General features: G+C 36.9%; 1 protein-coding gene across 2 annotated transcripts in view; it reads right to left on the bottom strand.

Annotated features, from left to right (window-relative positions):
- The window catches only part of PDE3A (phosphodiesterase 3A), a 319,114-nt gene that overhangs the window by 41,301 nt on the left and 257,821 nt on the right, over positions 1 to 19,992 (bottom strand). For both annotated transcript variants that reach the window (XM_007072865.3, XM_042991859.1), the window contains 2 exons: positions 16,115 to 16,239; positions 334 to 553 (listed from right to left, as the gene is read on the bottom strand). In XM_007072865.3, the coding sequence (XP_007072927.3) occupies positions 334 to 553; positions 16,115 to 16,239 (345 nt within the window). The remainder of the gene's footprint in view (positions 1 to 333; positions 554 to 16,114; positions 16,240 to 19,992) is intronic.

Below are 19,992 nucleotides of genomic sequence, written 5' to 3'. Positions count from 1 at the left end.
AACATCCTATTATACTAAATGACTTGATACAATTTTTACTTACAGGTTTTATGCATTCTCCATCAGTAAGCAGAGGAAATATACAACTAATTATTTTATATCATCTCCAAAGTTTAGCTGTATGGACTGTATGGACTCTAAGCTTTGTATTAACAGACAACCACAAAAAAAAATTAAGTTTCTATTCAACATAAAATATTTTCTACTTTTCCTGTCCATTGCTTTGTCAAACCTCCACATAGCTATGTGGACTGGAGGTAAGTGTTCCTAAGAAGAAAACTAGTATTCGTTTTCTGATGAGTTAAAGTCTAGTTAACACGATAAAATCCTTACCTGCTACATATAACAGGTGGAGGGAGGATCTGAGGAGATAGGTCAGGGGCACTCTGAGTATAAGTTAATGCCCTGCGAGAACTTAGGCCCTGTTTGGCAGCTGTGTTGGCAGATTCTGGAAACTGCACTGCAGAAATTTTGCTGACTGGGCTGCTGGCGGGGGTCCCTTGGGGAGGTGAGGAACAGGGCGACGAAAGAGGTGAAATTTTAGCTAGGGCACCTAGAAAGACAAAGATTTATTAAACCACTAAATAAATTTTTTGGAAATTAGAAACCACAGCTCTTCTGCTTCACCTTAGACCCCCTCTCACTCCATCAGGACCACGTGAGCACTCAGGCCATGGGACTTGCCCTCTCTGCACACCACCATCTGGAGACAAGGTGTACAGTGGGGTGTCTCCATGGCATGAAATGGGAAGAATGGATCATCATGAAAAGATCAGTGGCACTGTTGGCAAGTTGAGCTAAAGCCTTGGTGTCCTGGAGTAACTTCAGGACAGAAGGATATTATTTTCTCCTCCCATCTTTGTTTCTTCTTGTCATTCTGACATAATAATTAAAATTTCCTCGTGTGTTTGCCTTCTCTAAGGTTGAGAAATTTTTAGCAGTAACAGGATCTGCTATTGTTTTAAACATTAACTTATCTGGAGCAGAGTTTGGCAGGTATCCGATGCTTAAAATTCGTAAATAAAGAAGATATATTTTTGAGAGGCAATTAACTTTATTAACCATCAACATTTTTAGTGAACCTACGTTATTGGTGTGAGACAGAACTCTGATCAGAATAGTATCTGAAGAAAACATTTAAAAATGTAATATGATCCATTTCAGATGAAACAAAAGGACTAAAGCCTAAATTGTAAGTGTTGATATCTGTGCCAAAGTGCGTTTACTCTTGATTGTGAAAACTGTACAGAAAACTGGCTTAGATTTCAAAGTGCTGATACTTGAATACAGGGACGAGATCTTTTGAAGTTCCATTCTTCCAAACACAGAGAAGGCAGCCTGCACTGAAAACTGAAGAGAGAACTATCTTCTGAACAGCCATCTGCTTACTGTTTTCCAGCATTTTATGGCTGAACAACCTACTGTAAGGCAAATGAAATGAAATCTTGAGTTGTTTTCTATTTCTCACCACTCAAGGGAAACACACAACAGGCAGCTCTCACATCATTGACTAATATGTGTGGGGAACTCGCGGCTGGCTTAGTTTGCTTCCAACGTCCAATTCTCTCAAAAGTTTGATATATTACACCCGAAGATTTTTGGGTCCATTGAAAGTAATATTAAGCTTGCTGAAAGGCTTTTGTAATTTTCACATCTCTTGTTGGCATCATTATTTCTTTTGTTTTGTTATACCAGAGGAGAAATTGTGCTCTTCCTTTGATAAATGTGGAAGCTGGGAGCCCCTCCTATCCTCCTACTCCTTTCAAATATTTCTGTTGTTGCTTTTTTTTAAGTTCATTTATTTATTTTCGAGAGAAAGAGAGAGCACAAATGGGGGAGAAGTCGAGAGAGAGGGAGACGGTGAGAATCCCAAGCAGGTACCATGCTGTCAGTGCAGAGCTGGACTCCGGGCAAGATCCCACAAACCGTGAGATCATGACCTGAGCCAAAATCAAGAGTGACATGCTTAACCCCTTAACCGACTGAGCGACCCAGGCACCTCTCTATTGTTGATACTTGATCAGTAGCTTAATCACTTGCCTTCATAGGTAAAGAAATCATTCAGACTCAGGTTAAATAACCTTCCCATGGTCACAATACTAATGAACAGGAGAATATGGAGTGAGTGCAGCTGTTCTTAGTAAAATGTGGTTTTAGCCCATACTTCTATCAGAGGCTGTCCGAGGAGGAAGAAGAATCCATGATCTGCTAGACAGCATCTGTACTGCACTTAACAACAACACGCCTAAGGGTTTTTATACTGACTTCTATGTCTTTGGAAAAGATTTAGCTATTTTACCAAAGACACTGACAAACCTACACAACATATAATCTCCTAAACAAACAAAACAAAAACTTCACTTAAGTCTTAGAGTTTCCCAACAAATCTATCATTGTGTGCAACAAGTGGGTTATAGGTGTCCTGTGAAGTACTAGGGCTGTAAATTTTTTTAAATAAGATTTTTTTTGTAGCTTTCAGAATAAATTTAATTTTTAATATTATTTCTAATATTTTCTAATGATATTGTATTATATTTTTATAAAACAAAGGAAATAAAATTTTCACCAAGCTCTAAATCCTTTCCCCTTTCTCCACTGCTGTCTGTGGAACACTACTGTATTCACATGTTGTATCACATATAACACATCATATATACAGATCATACATCATATGCTCTGATGTAAAAAGGTTGGAAACGGCTAGTTTAATTTAGACTATTTGTTAGAATATGGCCACCTTCAGATAATCTTAGAAAAGCAGGGTAAACATAAGGAGCAGGATGGAGGTATGACGTTGTATAAAGAAAGTGTCTACACAGAGAAATTGTGTGTCCTGTTCCAGAGACTAAGGATGCAGTAGCCAACAACAACAACAACAAAATCCCAGCTCTCATGGAGCTTCCACTCTCTTGGAAGAGACAGAACCTTAAAAAAAAAAAAAAGAGGTGGAAGAGGTGGGGAAAGGAAGAGAAAAGAAAAAGAAGAAGGAGAGGAGGAGGAGGGATTAAAAGAAAAGAAACTCCAGTAGTTTTAAGTGATATAGAGAAAAATTATGCAGAGAACATAGAACAAAAAACAGAAATTCAGAAATGTTCTAGGGGTAAAATTTGAACAGAGGCCTGGTGCAGTAAGGAAGACATTTAGACAGTACTGGGGGAAGCATGTTTCAGAAAGAGGACCCTACCTGGGAGAAGTCAGAAGGTCAGTTGGGAGGTCAGTGTGGAAGGAAAGCACCTTAGCAAAGGGGAAGGAGGAGCAGGGGACAGGGAACATGTTCAGAGAATCTGCCAGGCAAGGCTGTAGAGGGCTGATAGGCCAAGGCAAGATTTTAACTGCTATATTTTGGAAAAAAAAAAAAAAAAGACTTCTGACAGGCACTGCTTTAGGCAATTCTTTAATTATTTTGATAGTTAATTGCGAGTTTTTGAGTTTTCCACCACTTTTTTTTTTTAAATCAAGTCAATGGGAGTAGTGCCATATGTGTCTTAATACAACATATTGTCTAAGGGAAATTTATGAGAAGAGTGATCTTTTTCATTGCAAATTCTTTATAGCTGCCAGCTGAGATTCTCAGAGAAATGCAATTCCCTCTTAAATACAAATTTAACAATCCACTCAATGATTAGAGTTCTTGGAACTCAAGGATTGACTAAATTTAAACAAACAGCAGACCTTAAGACTCCAAACTTACTGCCTGGGATGAAATTTAAAATAAACCTTGTAAGAGAGGAAAAGCACGTTGCTTCTGTAGTACTGTTAGTCTACATATTTTGAACACTTCTGACAGTACAAGCCCTGGAAACAACCATGAAAAGAGGGATATTTGCCTTCAGTCACAAAGATGGCAACATAGGATGTTCCCAACTTAGCTCTCCCTCGCAAGAACAACCAACAACTACTCAACAAAAAACACCACTGAGAGAGTCCTAGAACGTGGGGGTGAGGCTGAAGCACTCCCTCTGCACCACAGAGATCAAGACAGACTGCATTAGAAGGGTAAGAAAAGAAGCTACAGGATGACCACCATGCTGCTCTAACCCCAGCAAGCACAATAATGCACAAAGTCTCCCCTGAGATTCTGGTTCCTCCTGCAGGAAAAGACAACCCAAGTGGATAACGAACACCCCTCCCAGAATTGTAGGTTGCTCTGTGGGAGTCCCTATTCTGATCTGTACCATGGTGACTGCAGGGGAATCTGTGAGGCTCAACCACTGGGAATCGGACTGTGAAATATAAGGGGGGTAGGGGTTTGCAACAACTAGGACGTGGATCTTGGCAGATCAAGTTTATACAAGCAATGCCCAAATAGTAATCTTGACCAGCAGCTTTGCTCAGCTGCAGAACCAAGCTGGGGGCACACACAGATCAGTGAACTTGGTGGGTGCAGATGTGCCTGATTCAGATTCTTAAGCAAGGAGTTTTGTCAGCTCTAAAGCCCAGTATGTCCATAGTCTCCCCCACTGTGGGGAGTGTCTTCCAGCCCCATCTGATCAAAAGGATTGGTGACAATTCCCAGAGGCAGTGAGGTCCGGTGGCACTTGAGCCAAGAGGTGCAAGGGCAGTGTGGAATACCCCGAGAGCAAAGCCAGTGCTGGGTGTGGAGTGTTCCCATGCTATGCACAGGCAGGAAGATTCATTCATAGCTAAGCCTGAGGGTGACTCCTAGCCACTCTCAACCTGAGAGCCTGTTTGGGAAACTGAAAATAGCTGGAATGACACCTCCCCCTCCTGCCCTGAGACAGCCCTACTCACTGTAGAGAGTGTCTTATCCCCAGCTGACCAACTCTTGGAAGTTGTGTGGTCCAGCATCACTGGAGCTGACACATGGGCAGGGAGAACAGACAGCTTTCAGAACAAAGCCAGTGGCCCTGCTTGGTCAGGGAACATGAGATGTGGTACAGCTTGAATTAAGACAACAAAGAGCTTTGTAGGCTTTAGAGCTGCTTCTCCTGCTGTGCCCAAGCAGAGAGTCTAAGTTTTTACTCCTACTCATTGCTAAATACAACCTATAGCCTGTCTGACCAGGGGTCTAAATAGAGCACACGGGAAGTTGCATAACCCATCAGTAGCCTTACATACAGTGGCACTTGAACAGAGAGCACAGCCTGTGGGTTCCCCCATCTGCAGAGCAAAACTGATGACCTTACCTAACCAGAGCATTTAATGTACACTCTGGCCTGATTCATGTCCCCAAACAACAAGCTGCATAGGTCCTGGGTCCCTGCTAGGGTCCCTGTCATAATCTCACTATTACTGTATATGATAGCAGTCCTGACCATCTACTAAGCCTGACCAGAGAATCAATGCATTGTGGAGCCCATACTACAGCCTTATTTAGGTAGGGGACCAAGCCAACAGTCCTATCCAATTATTATCAGCCAGTGGCACACTCCCTCATTCCCAACCTCAGAGCTTGAACAGTTGTTTCACTCCAAAATAGACCACAATAGCAGGTCCTACCTGCCCAAAGACATTACCAGGAGACAACCCAGAAACAAACTGAGCTGACTGGTGAAAAGTGTCTCTGTAGAGCAAACCTGCAAAGTCTGGAAAAGAAGCTCAGTTACCCAAATGCATAGATACCAACCTAAGAAATCAAGGATCACAAAAATGTCAGATAAATATGACACCACTAACATAAACTAATAAAGCTCCAATAATTAATCCTAAAGAAATGAAGATCTATGAACTATTTGACAAAGAATTCAGACTACCCCTCTTAAAGAAGTATAGTAAATTACAAGAAAACAGACAACTAGACAAAATTAGGAAAGCAATGCAAACAAAAAGAGAAGTCTGACAAGGAAATAGCAACCATCAAAACAAACCCAAAACCAAATGACAAAAACCAAACAGAAATCCAAATTTGAAAGATAGAATAACTGAACTGAAGAACTTAATAGAGAGTTTCAAAAGTACATTTGACCATGAAGAAAAAAGAATCAATGATCAGGAGAGTAGAACATTGCAAATTACACAGTCAGAGGACCAAAAGGAAAAGAGAATGAAAAAGAGTGAAAAATGCCTATGGGGATTATGGGGATACAATGAAAGGAAATGATATTTGTGTTATGGGAATTCTAGAATAAGAAAGGAAACAGAAGGGACAGAAAGTATATTTAAAGCACCAATGGCTGGAAACTTCCCAAATCTGGGGAAAGAGATGGCCATCCAGATCCATGAGGTCCCGAAGACCCCTAAAAAGTTCAACCAAAATAGGGCTACACCAAGACAAATTACAATCAAAGTATCAAAAGTCAAAGACAAAGAATTTTAAGAACAGCAAGAGAAAAGAGAGTTTGTATATATAAGAGAACTCCCATAAGATGATGGGCAGATTTTTCAACAGCACTTTTCAGGACAGGATAAAATGGGATGATATATTTGGAATACTGAAAGAAAATAACTGTCAACCAATAATTCTATACCTGATGAAGTTCTCCTTCAGAAACAAAGGAGGGATTAAAGACTCCCAAACAGACAAAAGCTGGGGGACTTCATTACCATCAGACCTGCTTTGTAAGAAATGCTAAGTACATCTTGACTGGAAGTAAAAGAATGGTAATTAACTTCATAAAAAGGTAGTGTAAATCTCACTGATAATGACAAATATAAACTCATAGATTCTGCAATATGGTGACAGTAGAGCATAATTCACTTACAGCTCTTCTTTAAAAGTTAAAAAAATGTAAAAATAATCATAACTACAATAATCTGTTATTAGTTATGCAACATAAATTACGTGTAAATTATAATAGCAATATAATAATCTTAGATATGAGGGGGAGAAGAACTCGAAGTGTAAAGTTTATGGATTACTTTGAAGCTAAATTGTTATCAGTTTAAAATACCACATTTTAGGGGGAACCTTGGGTGCCTCAGTTAGTTAAGTGTCCGACTCTAGGCTTCAGCTCAGGTCATGATCTCACCCTGCGTGGGGCTCTGTGCTGATGGCACAGAGCCTGCTTGGGATTCTCTCTCTCCTTCTCTCTCTGTCCCCAGCCTCAAAATAAATAAATAAACTTAAAAAATAATAACATAAAAATAAAACATGGCATTTTAAGTTTAAGATACTGTATGTGTCATGGTAACCACAAGGGAAAAGCCTTTAATAATTACACAAAAAAATATGCTGAAGAAATGAAAGCATACAGATATCAAAAGACATTAAAATATAAACAGCAGGCAAGGAAAAAATAAACAGACCTACAGAATAGCCAGAAAACAATTAACAAAATGACAATAGTAAGTCCCTACCTATCAGTAAATACTTTAAATGGAAACAGATTAAGTTTTCCAATTAAAAGATACAGAATGGCCAACTGGTGAAAAAAACATGATTCAGCAACACATTGCTTTAAAGATACTCACTTTAACCTTAAAGGCACAGTAGACTGAGAGGGAAGGAAAAAGACATTTCAAGAAAATGGGTAACCCAGAAAAAACAGAGTAGCAATACTTTTTTCAGACAAAATAGACTTTGAACTAAAAATGGTAAAAACAAAGAACATTATTTATAATGTTACAGCATTATTTATAATGTTACAGCATATGTCTTTACAGCAAGAAGACATAACAATTATAAAATATTTATGCAACCAACATTGGAGCACCTAAATACATAAAGCAAAAACTAACAGAGCTACAAGAAGAAATATAGTAATAGCTGGGAACTTTAATACCTGACTGTCCACAATACATGGATCAGCCAGAGAGAGAATCAATTAGGAAACAGCAAATTTGCACAACACTGTAGACCAAATGGACCCAAAAGACTAATAATAGAATAATCTACCCAACAGCAGAATACACATTTATCTCAAGCACACATAGAACATTTTCTAGGATAGGCCATATGTTAGGCCACAAAACAAGTCTTAGCGAATTCAAGAAGACTGAAATCAGGGGCACTTGGGTGGCTCAATCAGTTAAGCATCTGACTTCAACTTAGTTCATGATCTCGCGGTTTGAGTTCCAGCCTAGATTAGGCTCTGTGCTCACAGTTTTGAGCCTAGAGCCTGCTTCAGATTCTGTGTCTCCCTCTCTCTCTGCTCCTCCCCTGCTCACTTTCTCTCTCTCTCTCAAAAACAAATAAACATAAAAAAATTTAAAAAAAGAAAGAAGATTGAAATCATACCAAGTACCTTCGCTAACTACAATGGCACAAATCTAGAAATCAGTAACAAGACGAAAACTGTAAAAATTCACAAACCCATGGAAATCAAACAATACCTTCCTGAACAACCAATGGGTCAAAGAAATTAAAAGGAATTTAAAAAGTGTCTTAAGACAAATGGAAAGACAACACATCAGAAACTGTGGGATGCAGCAAAAGCAGTTCTGGTAGGAAAGTTCATAGCACAAATGCCTACATTAAGAAGAAAGATCCCAAATAAACAAGTTAAAATCTACATCTTAAGAACTAGATAAAGAAGAACAAATTGAACTCAGAGTTGGCAGAGTAAAAGGAATAATAAAGAATAGAGCAGAAATAAATGAAATAGAAAAAGAAAAACCACAGAGTAGATTAACCAAACTAAGAATTGGTTCTCTGCAAAGATAAACAACACTGACAAACCCTTAGCTAAAAGAAACTAGGGAAAAAGAGAAAGGACCCAAATCAACAAAATATAAATGAAAAAGGAGACAATACAATGAATACCGCAGAAATTCAAAGGATCAAAAGAGGCTACTACAAATAACTATATACCAACAAGCTGGACAACCTAGAAGAAATGGAAAAATTCTTGGAAACCTATAATTTACCAAGACCAAAGCAGGAAGAAACAAAATCTGAACACATTAATTACTAGTAAGAAGGCTGAATCAGTAATCAAAAACCTCCCAATGAAGAAAGGCCAGATGGTCTGTCTCGTAAATTTTACCAAATATTTAAAGATTAGCACCAATTCTTTTCAAACTCTTCCAAAAAATATTGAAAACAAGTAAAAACTCTCAAATTCACTTCATGAAAATGAAAACATTCACTCAAAAAAAAAAATCTGTGTCCCATGTTCATAGCAGCATTATTTATAATAGACAAGAGATGAAAACAACCTAAGTAACTATTAATGGATGAATGGATAAATTATATATACACACACACACATATCACACACACACGTGTGTGGTGTGTGTGTGTATAATGAAATATTGTTTAGCCATTTAAAAAAGAAACAAGGAAATCCTACCAAAGGCAACAACATGGACAGACCTTGAAGACATATGCTAAGTGAAATAAGACAAAGACAAACATTGTATGATCTTACTTATATGTGGAAGCTTTAAATAAACAAAACTAAAAGCACCAAACTGAGAAAAAGAGGTCAGACTGTGGTTACCAGAAGCAGGAGGTGGGTGGAAGAGAAATTAGAGGAAAGTGGTCAAAAGGTACAAGCTTTCAGTTAGGAGGTAAATAATGTAGGGATGTAACATACAACATAAGGACTATAGCTAACACAGCTGTATGATATACAGAAAAGTTGTTAAGAGTGTAAATTATATGTGTTCCAAGCACAAGGAGAACATTTTTTCTCCTTTTTCTTGTTTGTCTTTCTTTTCATTATATCTATAATGAGAAAGATGGATGTTGTCTGAGCCTATCGTGGTAATAACTTCACAATATATGTAAATCAAACCATCATGCTGCGTGCCTTAAACTTACACAGTGATGTGTGTCAATTATTTTTCAATAAAACTGGTGGGAAAGCAGGAATATTATTATATTGTAGGTGAGAAGATAAAGGTATAAACATATAAATTCCCTTTTTCCCAAATCAAAGTATTTCATACAGTGCACAGTAAAGTGTTAATAACAAAAAGAATTAGGAATGCTATAGAAAATGGGTACATATTTACATTTTTAGTCTTTGGGTAGAAATAGATATATCAGTGCTAAGAATAACCAAATACTCTTTATTTCTAGAAAGGGTAGATTACAAGTAAAATTATCAGATGCAAGGAAGAGGATTCCAAGGAAACAAGAGAAATGCCCTTCTTACAAATCTTCAAGAACAAATTATATTCTAGGCTTGTTTGTTTTTTAATTTGATCATGTACTAAGAAGACTTAACTTTATGAGCTTTGGAGTATCATCCAATTTCATGTTGCACATTTACACATGCACATGCATGGGGTGGGGAAGGGATTCAGTTAACATATTCTTTATTTTTATTTATTTATTTTTTTAACATTTATTTATTGCTGAGAGAGAGACAGACAGAGCATAAGCAGGCGAAGGGCAGAGAGGGAGGGAGACACGGAATCCAAGCTCTGATCTGAGCTGTCAGGACAGAGCCTGACACAGGGCTTGAACCCATGAACTGTGAGATCATAACCTGAGCCTAAGTTGGATGCGTAACCAACTGACCCACCCTGGCACCCCTAAACATGCATTCTTAATTTTATTTATCATTTTGTATTTGAGACTCCAGGAAAACGATACAGCTTATAAAATATAAATCTTTGAATGATTCAAACCATCCTGATGTGAAATACTTAAAACTGACACATTTAAAAAAAATTAAAAATGTAACTTTAAAATTTTAAAATCCCAACTCTTTTGAGTGATTCAGTTTTTAATTCCTTGCTTCTAAGAGCATGAGAAAATGTGTCAAGACACTAGGAATTCTGGACAATTAAAGGGAGATGATAAACAATACTGGAGGAAAATTACTTAAGTGAATCCATCTGTTTTATGCTGTAAAACTCTCATTTTAATTTTAATTGAGCAAGAAAGGAGTGAGCATCTCTAATAAATACATGTCTCTTTTCTATGCCCTCAGTAAAATGGACAGCCCTAATATTTTTCCAAAACAGATAATGTATCTACCGTATAGAGAATGCAAAAAGAAACAACCCCCTCCCCCGCAACCACCGAGCACCATAATTAAAGTTCTCTCTCACCTCAAATTTTCTGTAGGGAAAACTCCGTCTACCTTGTAGGTGTAGAGAGATTTGTAATCACTGTAAAAGGATTATAAGAATCTTATAAAAATGAAAATAATCTTGAAAGGTTCTACTGCAAATGCAGTAAGTATGACCTGGAGGAATTTTAAAAGCAGAATGACAATGGCAGCTCTATATTGCCAGTGACTCATAATAAAAAAGCAAGATTGAAAATGTAAATTATATTTAAATATCCTGTTCCTGCGCTTTAATCAAAGGACTTCTATGTGATTTTCTCCATTTATATTAGCAATTGTGTAATAATTGGTTTGTTTCAACTATTTATATTAACACTGATTGAGCTAGAGAATACACTGTTTTACTTGATTCGTGGAAAGAATAGATTTCATTAGTTCCCTCTGGAAACATTTACCTTTCAGTGTTTATTCTCCATGCTTGCATCCCCCTATCCTCTCTTGCCTATTATTTCTTACTTTCCTCCTCCTATTCTCTTCACACTTCATTTGGTTCCATTTCCTTATACTCTTTGCCACATAAAGGGGCTTTTCCTAGCCCCTTTCCACATAGGCATCTCAGTCAATAACATCAAACAGATCACACCCACTTAGCTCAATCAACACCAATACGTCATCAATGCAGAAAAACAAAGGTTTCAAAACAGAAAAGCCCATCTGATCAGGAAGAACTGAAATTGAATTTCAGCTGTCTGATTCTTGATGGACTTTCTTCCCTCTTGGCAGACTTTCAGGGATTTGTTTAGTTGAATTCAGCATGCATAGGATGTAGGTTATTTTATAAACATTTAGTTCTGCTGTGACAGCAATCTAAGTATGTCACAATGCGAAATCCCCTCCAAAGTAATCATGATGGAGATCCCTTATGTACTTTATGGCAAGAATGGAGAGAGGCTCTCACCATGCCTGGGTTCTAATTTCTACCATCTACCTTTGGGGTATGTAACATGGAAATTTTTTTCTTTTTGTACTCTGTTCTTTCTTCTTGACTACAGTTGTATAAACTGAGGAGTAGGACACAGGAAGATGAGGCTGTTCCTCATGTCTGTGCCATCATTTGCTCTGTTATCTCCAGTGAATGCACTAACTATAGTTTTCAGCTTTTTTTTTTTTTAATTGACATATAATTGACATGGAACATCACTTTCAGGTGTACAATGATTCAGCATTTGTACACCAATTTTGGTATATGTGCTGTCAAAATGAGCACATTGGTTATTTTGATAATTTTAATTTTCTAACCTAAATGAAGAAACTGAGAGATACAAAATCAAATCCTTCCATTGTCATGTACTTGGCCAGACAGGAACAAAAAAAAAAAAAAAAAGAAAATCCTAATTTTAAATTACCTCCATTTGTTGTCATCAATTTTCTTCTAGTATAAAGTCATTGGGACAAAATAAAAGATTCAGGAATAACTGTGTGAACTTGGGCAAGTTACTTAACATCTTTGTGCCTCAGGCTCCTCATCTGAGTCCTTTTCCTGAGCTACGCAAGAAAGTAGAACATTTACATTTATATTTCATCCCTTATGGTACATATTATTATTGTCTGATATTTTAATACTGTCCTTAAAAATTAAAAAAAAATACTTACAAATCTAAAAATACTATTATTTATGCACATAATATTTGATAAATTGATGGTTTTTAAATTTAGTAACCATTTTTATTAGATCTCAGACTTCTTCTATTACTTTGCTTTCTAGAATACATCCATCCTAAATTCCTTTAGTTAAGATTTGGCAGGTGGCAAGGTTTTGACTTTCTGAAAATATCTTAGGAATCTGAAAATTCCTCTACTGTTGTGAGATAGATGTGCCAGCTACACAATTTCAGGCTATTATATTCTCTCAGAAAGGCTATACTTTCAGGGATCATTGCTAGAATTCGTTATATTCTCTCACAACTTGGAAGAAAAATGTTCTGTGTTCTGATGCTCTTTATTTTAGATCGTTCCGCTCGCTCTCAGACTGACTTGCTTTCCCTGAAATTTCCTTTTTCTCTGGCTGACTTTAAGATTTTTTTTTGTTTGTTTTCAGTGTTGTGTAATTTCACTATTTTGTCTTTGTGTAATTTTTTTTTTTTTGCCTTTACTCTGCTCTTCCTCAGCATTTATGTCCCCTATCCTGTACTAAAACTATGATGTTATACTAGCCTTTTCTTATATTCGTACATTTCTTAAAATCTCATACTCCCCATTTTTCATCTCTACCACATTCTAGGTAATTTCTTCATATTCTCCACTCACCAGTTTACTATTTCTCCCTTTAATAGTGTATTATTCCATTTAATCTATCCTTTTTCCTTGATTACATTTCTGAAAGTTATATTTAGCTGCTCTGCAATTATGTCTTCTCTCATTGCTGTTACTTTTTATGACCTCATATTTTACTTAAAATATTTACATACTTTAAAGTTATAACATAAATATGTAAATATTTTAGCATTTAAATATTTCAACCCTTTTAGAAATCTGTAAAGTTGTCTTTGTTTGTTGTTTGTTTCTAACTCATGGCTAGAAACCCTGTGTGTGTCTTTTATGTGTGTTTAGTGCTCTTGCTTATAAGCTCCAATTTGAACTTGATAGGTTAGCCCTTACCTGGTGATGCTTTCCTCCAAAATTATTTGCACATATTTTTGTAGAGAACCAAGGGTCCCACTGACCTAGGATGACTTTAGTGCCCCCTTAAAATCTCTCTCTGGCTTAATGTGGAATACTCAAATTCAGTTCCTCTGTCTTGATGGAGCCCAAGATGAGGATCCATATTACTCAGGTCCATATTTCTCAGGTCATTAATAACTTCTAAATTACATGACTTAATGAACATTACCAAAGAGCAGAGAGGACGAGATTAATTTTTGGAAACCTGCATTGCTTTTAGTGGTTTCTGTCAATGATGCAATTCTAACAAAATCATACTTTCCAGTTTTTCCCTGGAGCCTTTTCTGGAGGAAGTGTCTTCCTACACTAAACAGAGACTTAAGCAAAGTTGTTGCTTACGTGATTCCAAGAAATAGTCACCAATAGAGAGTGGATGATCAAAGGGGGAAGAGAGTACTAAAATTTCCAGACATAAGAAACAATAGAGGAGATGCACTTCTTTTAAAATCAAAAGTTTCTACTTCAAGGTGGTGTCTTGAAATATTAGTGGAATGAACGTGAGCACTGTTTCTCTGACCCACATAGACACTTTGCCATTTTGAGGACTTCTGGTTACGGCTTTGATGCCATAGTTTGTAATAAACCCATGCTTCTTTGAGAACAAATAGAAGAGTTTAAAAATAAAAAGCTTTTAAGACAAGATGATCAATTCAGAGGGACTAGGTTCTCAGAGAGAGCAAAGAGAAGATACCATAGAAGGGTAAGCAAAAGTCTTATGAACTGTTCTTCCTTTCAAAACATTATTTACTGACCATTTGCATGGAGCAAAAGTCTAAGAATCTAAGCAGAAGGGTGCAGCTATTAAGGAAGCAAGTCAGCAGAACTTTTAGCAACGTCACGACGCTAATGACAGGAAAATTGGAGTCTGGGACTGCCGCCATGGCAGCTAGAATATGAATGTCTAACGGCCAAGTGAGAAGGGGGCAGTTTTTCCCTGGAGCCTTTTGGAGAATTCTTAAGCTGCTATAAAGGCAGAAGATTAAGAACATACGCCGGAAGCTACTGAAAATTTCATTAGAGTTTTCCGCAGTGCTGAGAGGTAAAAACTTCTAGTCAGAACATTCTAAGAAGAAGAGGTCATCGTATATACCCCAGACTCTCAAGTGACATTCTAGGAGGGGGACAATCTAGCAAAAGAATCTGACAAAAACCATATTCCAGTCTTGAATCAGCACAAATTCTAATTAAATGAAGTAATTTTACCCAAAACATTCACTTTCCTACCTGAAACATACTTAACTGTCCTTAATTTTGATATCTATACTCTTTTCCATAGATCTCCAGGTCCTATCTGCATGTCTGTTTCCATCCCCCTTGTGCTTGCCAATCTTGCTACTCATCTAAACTCAAGTTCCTTAAGCTTTCTCTCAATGTGTTGGATCTTATCTCTTTTCATCTTTCATTATTTGAAAGTCTTCCCTCTCTTCCTCATCATAGCCTTTAACACACTAAATAGTAGAGGCTATCGATCTGTTTGTATTCCCCACCAGAATGTAATTCTAGTGACAGGAGGAAGTAGGTCTGGCTTAATCACTGCCATATTCCCCAAACTAGTTCAGGGTCTGAGACTGTGATTGCTTCACAAATATTTGTTGAATAAAGGAAGCTCAAGGGAAGGGAGAAGCTGATGCTTAGAAGTATAGAGGGTACATTGAGTCCAACGTGGAAAACCCCATGCAAGAGTTATATTCGAGATACCAGATGGGAGAAATCACATCAAATTTCATTTTGTACCAGTCTTGAAAGGTAAGGAAAACTTCCTGCCCATTGTGCTATTGGGTTTTTTCGTTGCTAACTTGTGGGCTTTTCCAAAGGGCTCTCAAAGGTTCTGAACTGTATTTTCTCCAAATTTAATTACCTCTTCCTTTCATATACCCCTTTATATATGAGGGGATGAGTGACATAAAGAATTTCTTTGAGGGGCGCCTGGGTGGCTCAGTTAAGCATCTGGTTTTGGCTCAGGTCATGATCTCACAATTTGTGGGTTTGAGCCCCGTGTTGGGCTCTGTGCTGACAGCTCAGGGCCTGGAGCTTACTTTGGATTCTGTGTCTCCCTCTCTGCCCTCCCCTGCTCATTCTCTCTCTCTCTAAAACAAACATTAAAAAAATTAAAAAACAAAAGAATTTCTTTGAAAGAATTATAATATGTATAGCAAATGAAGCATTTCTTAACTCCTGTAACTACCATACTCCTGAAACCTAATTTTAACACTAAAAATAAAATTGAAATTGGCATGTACATCATTAGCTTTTATATTACAAGATGATGCTTCCACAGATTATCCTCAATGATGATACTTATTTCCTATTCATCCAATAAGTTCAAGATAGGATACCTAGCAGAAATAGAAAGCATCTGTGGAAATTTAAGAAATTAATTGGTTATAGAGGCTTTTTCTTTTTAGAATAGTCAAACCAAACATATCCTAGTATGAATTCTCAGAATCTTATTTCAACACTTAAGGCTTAGTTTACCCCATGACTACACACTCACTAAGGAGGAACTTTTCTCCTAAAAAGCTACTAACCTGGTCGATTTGGCTTTTTTGAGTTTACATGGTTAGCTGCAGAAACAGCATAGGATGAAGTGAAGGATCTGCTTTTGGTGAGGGTCATCATCACTGGGTTATTCCAAGAATCAGGACAAACAGCACTATAAAGACAGAGCATAAATAAAAATGAAGAAATTATTAATCAATTATTGGGATAGATCTTGCCAGAACGCAATCACCATTTCCATATTCAGCTTGCCAATCTGAGTCATGATCCAGCTTCAGCAACATGACTACATTACTTCCAAATAAAAAAAAAATAAGTTATCTGAGATCAATTTCTGCTTCAGGGATACAGCAGTTACTCATCAAACATACTGGGTTAATAAAAGAGGAAAGATAATTTTCCTATTTATCCAGTTAGTAGGAACCAGACACCTTCTTAGTGTACTACTATCATCATGTTCCTCACAGATTTTCTAAAAACTTGACAAAGTTGTTTTTTTTAATGTTTATTTTTGAGAGAGAGAAAGAGCAAGAGAGCATGTGTGAGCTGGGGATGGGCAGAGAGAGAGGGAGATAGAGGATCTGAAGTGGGCTCTCCAAAGAGAGCAGAGAGACCAATGCAGAACTCGAACTCAGAAACCGCAAGATCATGACCTGAGCCAAAGTTGGATGCTTAACACACTGAGCCACTCAGGTGCCCAAATTTGACAAAGCTTTTAACAAAGTTCATAACTTACATTAGTTATGAATGGCAGGTGCCTCATCTATTCTTGGTATATCTGAATTCGAAAATTAAGTGATTATAAAATTATTCAAAGATAGTATTCTTTGCACAAGCATTTTTTTGTGAAGAAAAGGTTAGCAACAAGCATTTAGCCTACAATTTCTTTTATTGGTGACGCCCTGGAAAGAAAGGGATGCTGAGCCAAATCCCCTTGTAAACATGTTAATGATGGATATTTTGATAAACACAGTGATGCTGTTTACTAGGAGAAAGGTAATGGACAGTGAGTCTTCATCTAGGGATGCTTTTATCAAGCTATCCTTGGTTTGCCTAGATTATAACTATAAATAAATCTGGAATTAATGGATCTATGGAAGGTTGGGGAGGAGAATATTACACACCCATGTAATTAATGGGATATGAATTTTGGAGGTATTCTAAAGCAAAATTTATTTGAATGCAGTGCTCAAAACCTTAAGTTAAATCTGAAACAGAATATATTGTAATTTGAGAGAGAAAAAAAATTTAGGGAGCTATGTTGGCAACCCTGGAATGCTCCATGGGAAAAACACCTGGTCATGTTTTGCTAATACCTTTGTGCTTTTAAACATTTGTAAATTTGGTACTAGGTCAGATCTATAATTTGCATGAGTATAACTGGACAATTTGACATTCTGCCAATCTTGGACTGGCAGCTTCCTTTCTGGCAGTGTAAGCAAGATGTACCTGGTCTGTGTGGCATATTGTAAATAAACCTGAAATTTATGGAGGTATGGAGTCATGAATGGTGGAGATTGGTCGTGTAAGATGTATAATTAATAACGCATAATTTAGAGGTGTCCCATAACCAAAATGGCTTCCTCTGTGCAAGCAACATTATGCATGAATTACTTAGAATTCTGCATGTTAAATACAAAATAGACCCATGTGCTAATGTGGAACAAAAGGACTTTTTTAGGGGGCTGCACTAATAGTTTCATACTTCTTGAAGGGAAGAATGCTAAGCATGTGCTTTACTACTGCCTATATTCTCTGATTATTAGTAACATTAGCAATGAAAATCCATAACTTACAGGGCGCCTGGGTGGCTCAGTCGGCTGGGCATCCGACTTTGGCTCAGGTCATGATCTCATGGTTTGTGAGTTCGAGCTCCATCTCGGGCTCTGTGCTAACAGCTCGTAGCCTGGAGCCTGCTTTGGATTCTGTGTCTCCCTGTCTCTGCCCCTCCCCACTCATGCTCTCTCTGTTCTTCAGATATAAATAAACATTAAAAACAATTAAAAAAATCTATATATTGAATTCCATTTAACACTCTGACACTTATGTTACTTCATTTCTTGTTTTCCTTTTCACATTTTTCTTCACTTATTGACTTAGGTATTTAAAAACTTCATCTTTTCTCCTAATTCTAACAGCAGTTTACAAAATAAATTATAACAAAGACATGTTATAGAGTGAGTGAACTATAGAATGAACTCCAGTGATTATCAATTAAGAAAAGCACACAAAATAATATTTGTTTCATATTCTTCTTGAAATCTCATTCTAGGCATTTCAGAGTGCCTAAAATTCTGAAACAATGAAATCAAAGAAAACTTAGAATCTGAGATAGATAACTACACTATTTCTTTACAGCGCTGTTCTTTAACTTCTTTTGCTGGATTGAATGACCAATAAGATTACTATGAAGAATTTTTATGCAATGTATATTGGCCTAGGGGTTTTAATTTCTTAGTACATAACATAATGAATGGTTATTACTTTTCTATGTAGACTTTTAAAAGAAAAGACCTTAACATTAACTGCATTTTATTATATTTGTATATTTGTTATTATCACAAAAAGTTTTCTATTATGAAAGCTAGCTCAAAAGCTGTCTACTTTTTTAAATGAAAACATGGAAAATATGTTAATTTTGCAAAGTTTTATAAAGTATAATAGAGTACCTTTAATAATTAAGTTAATAAATGAACTTGAAGATAAATTAAAATTCTAGCTATACAGTCCTTAATATAGCATTTATTAAAACAGATATCAATAAAACAATAAAGCTATATGTTTATGTATATGTAGATATACGTATATGTGTATGTATATATGTGCATTACAATTTACTGGCACTTTCAAATATATTGCCTTCTGTGAGCCTCACAATAGCTTCCAGCTTTGGACTGACCCTCACACCTTCATGATTGCTGTTTCAATCACATAAATGTGTACATAATAATTTGGGTTTGGAAGAGGAAAGTAGCTTGGGGAAACCTTTACTTGGTCACCTCAAGCTGACAACAGGAAAAGTTTGTACATGTCTGCTGTGGAAGATCTCAACCCCCTTCCACAAAAGTAAATTTTATAATCTTAGTTCTACCCATAACAATGCCATCCAAGGTTCAAAAAGTCTTACCAGATCCTAAGTTTTTGTTGTTGTTGTTTGTTTTTAAACCAAGTTTCCTTTCTGCCTAATATACTGAAGGAGGGGTCAGTTCAGTCAGTCACTAGGGTGTGATTTATTTCAGACTTTTGTGACTTATCTCAAGCCTATTTTTTTTTTTGAAGCATCTGGTATTCTTCTACCTAATTTATCTCACAATTGTGCCACAGTTCCCCCTTCTCTGAAGGATTCTTTGCAGAGGATGCTGAGGCTCAGACAAGGACTGTTCTTCAGGACACGCATCTCTGAGTGGTAGGGCCAAGGTCTTTCTGATCCTCAGTCCAGCGTCCTTTCTACCCAGCTGTAGGTAAAACTACCCAGGAGTGAATCACCTAGCTAAATACTGAAGGGGACGTAAGGTAAGCTGAGGGTTGCTCCTAATTTCCACTTCTCACCTCTGTTCTTCTGATCACTACAGTCCTCAGAGTCTTCAATAGGCACATAGGAAAGGAAGAAACAAAAAGGCTGAAAGGGAAGAAACCACAAGGGCTAATACTCAAATCAGTTTTGAAATCGATCTGTAGTTTCATCAATAGGTCTTCTAAGTGAATTTTTAATTTTGGTTTATATTCAGGGCTGAAGATGATCTATGGGTATCTTTTCACTGTTTTCACCCATGACAAAGGGGTCCACCAAAACTAGTTGTAGTTAATGGTGGTACTATTGCCACTAATATATGGTTATTCCCTTAAATTCTCTTCAGAATGAATTTCATTTATTCATTGTGGTGAAAATTTGTACCGTTTTCAGATT

Source organism: Panthera tigris, chromosome B4 (genome assembly GCF_018350195.1).
Source record: "Panthera tigris isolate Pti1 chromosome B4, P.tigris_Pti1_mat1.1, whole genome shotgun sequence".
Classification (NCBI taxonomy): domain Eukaryota; kingdom Metazoa; phylum Chordata; class Mammalia; order Carnivora; family Felidae; genus Panthera; species Panthera tigris.
Note: the sequence above shows the minus strand (reverse complement) of the source record. Positions and strands in the feature narration are given on the sequence as shown.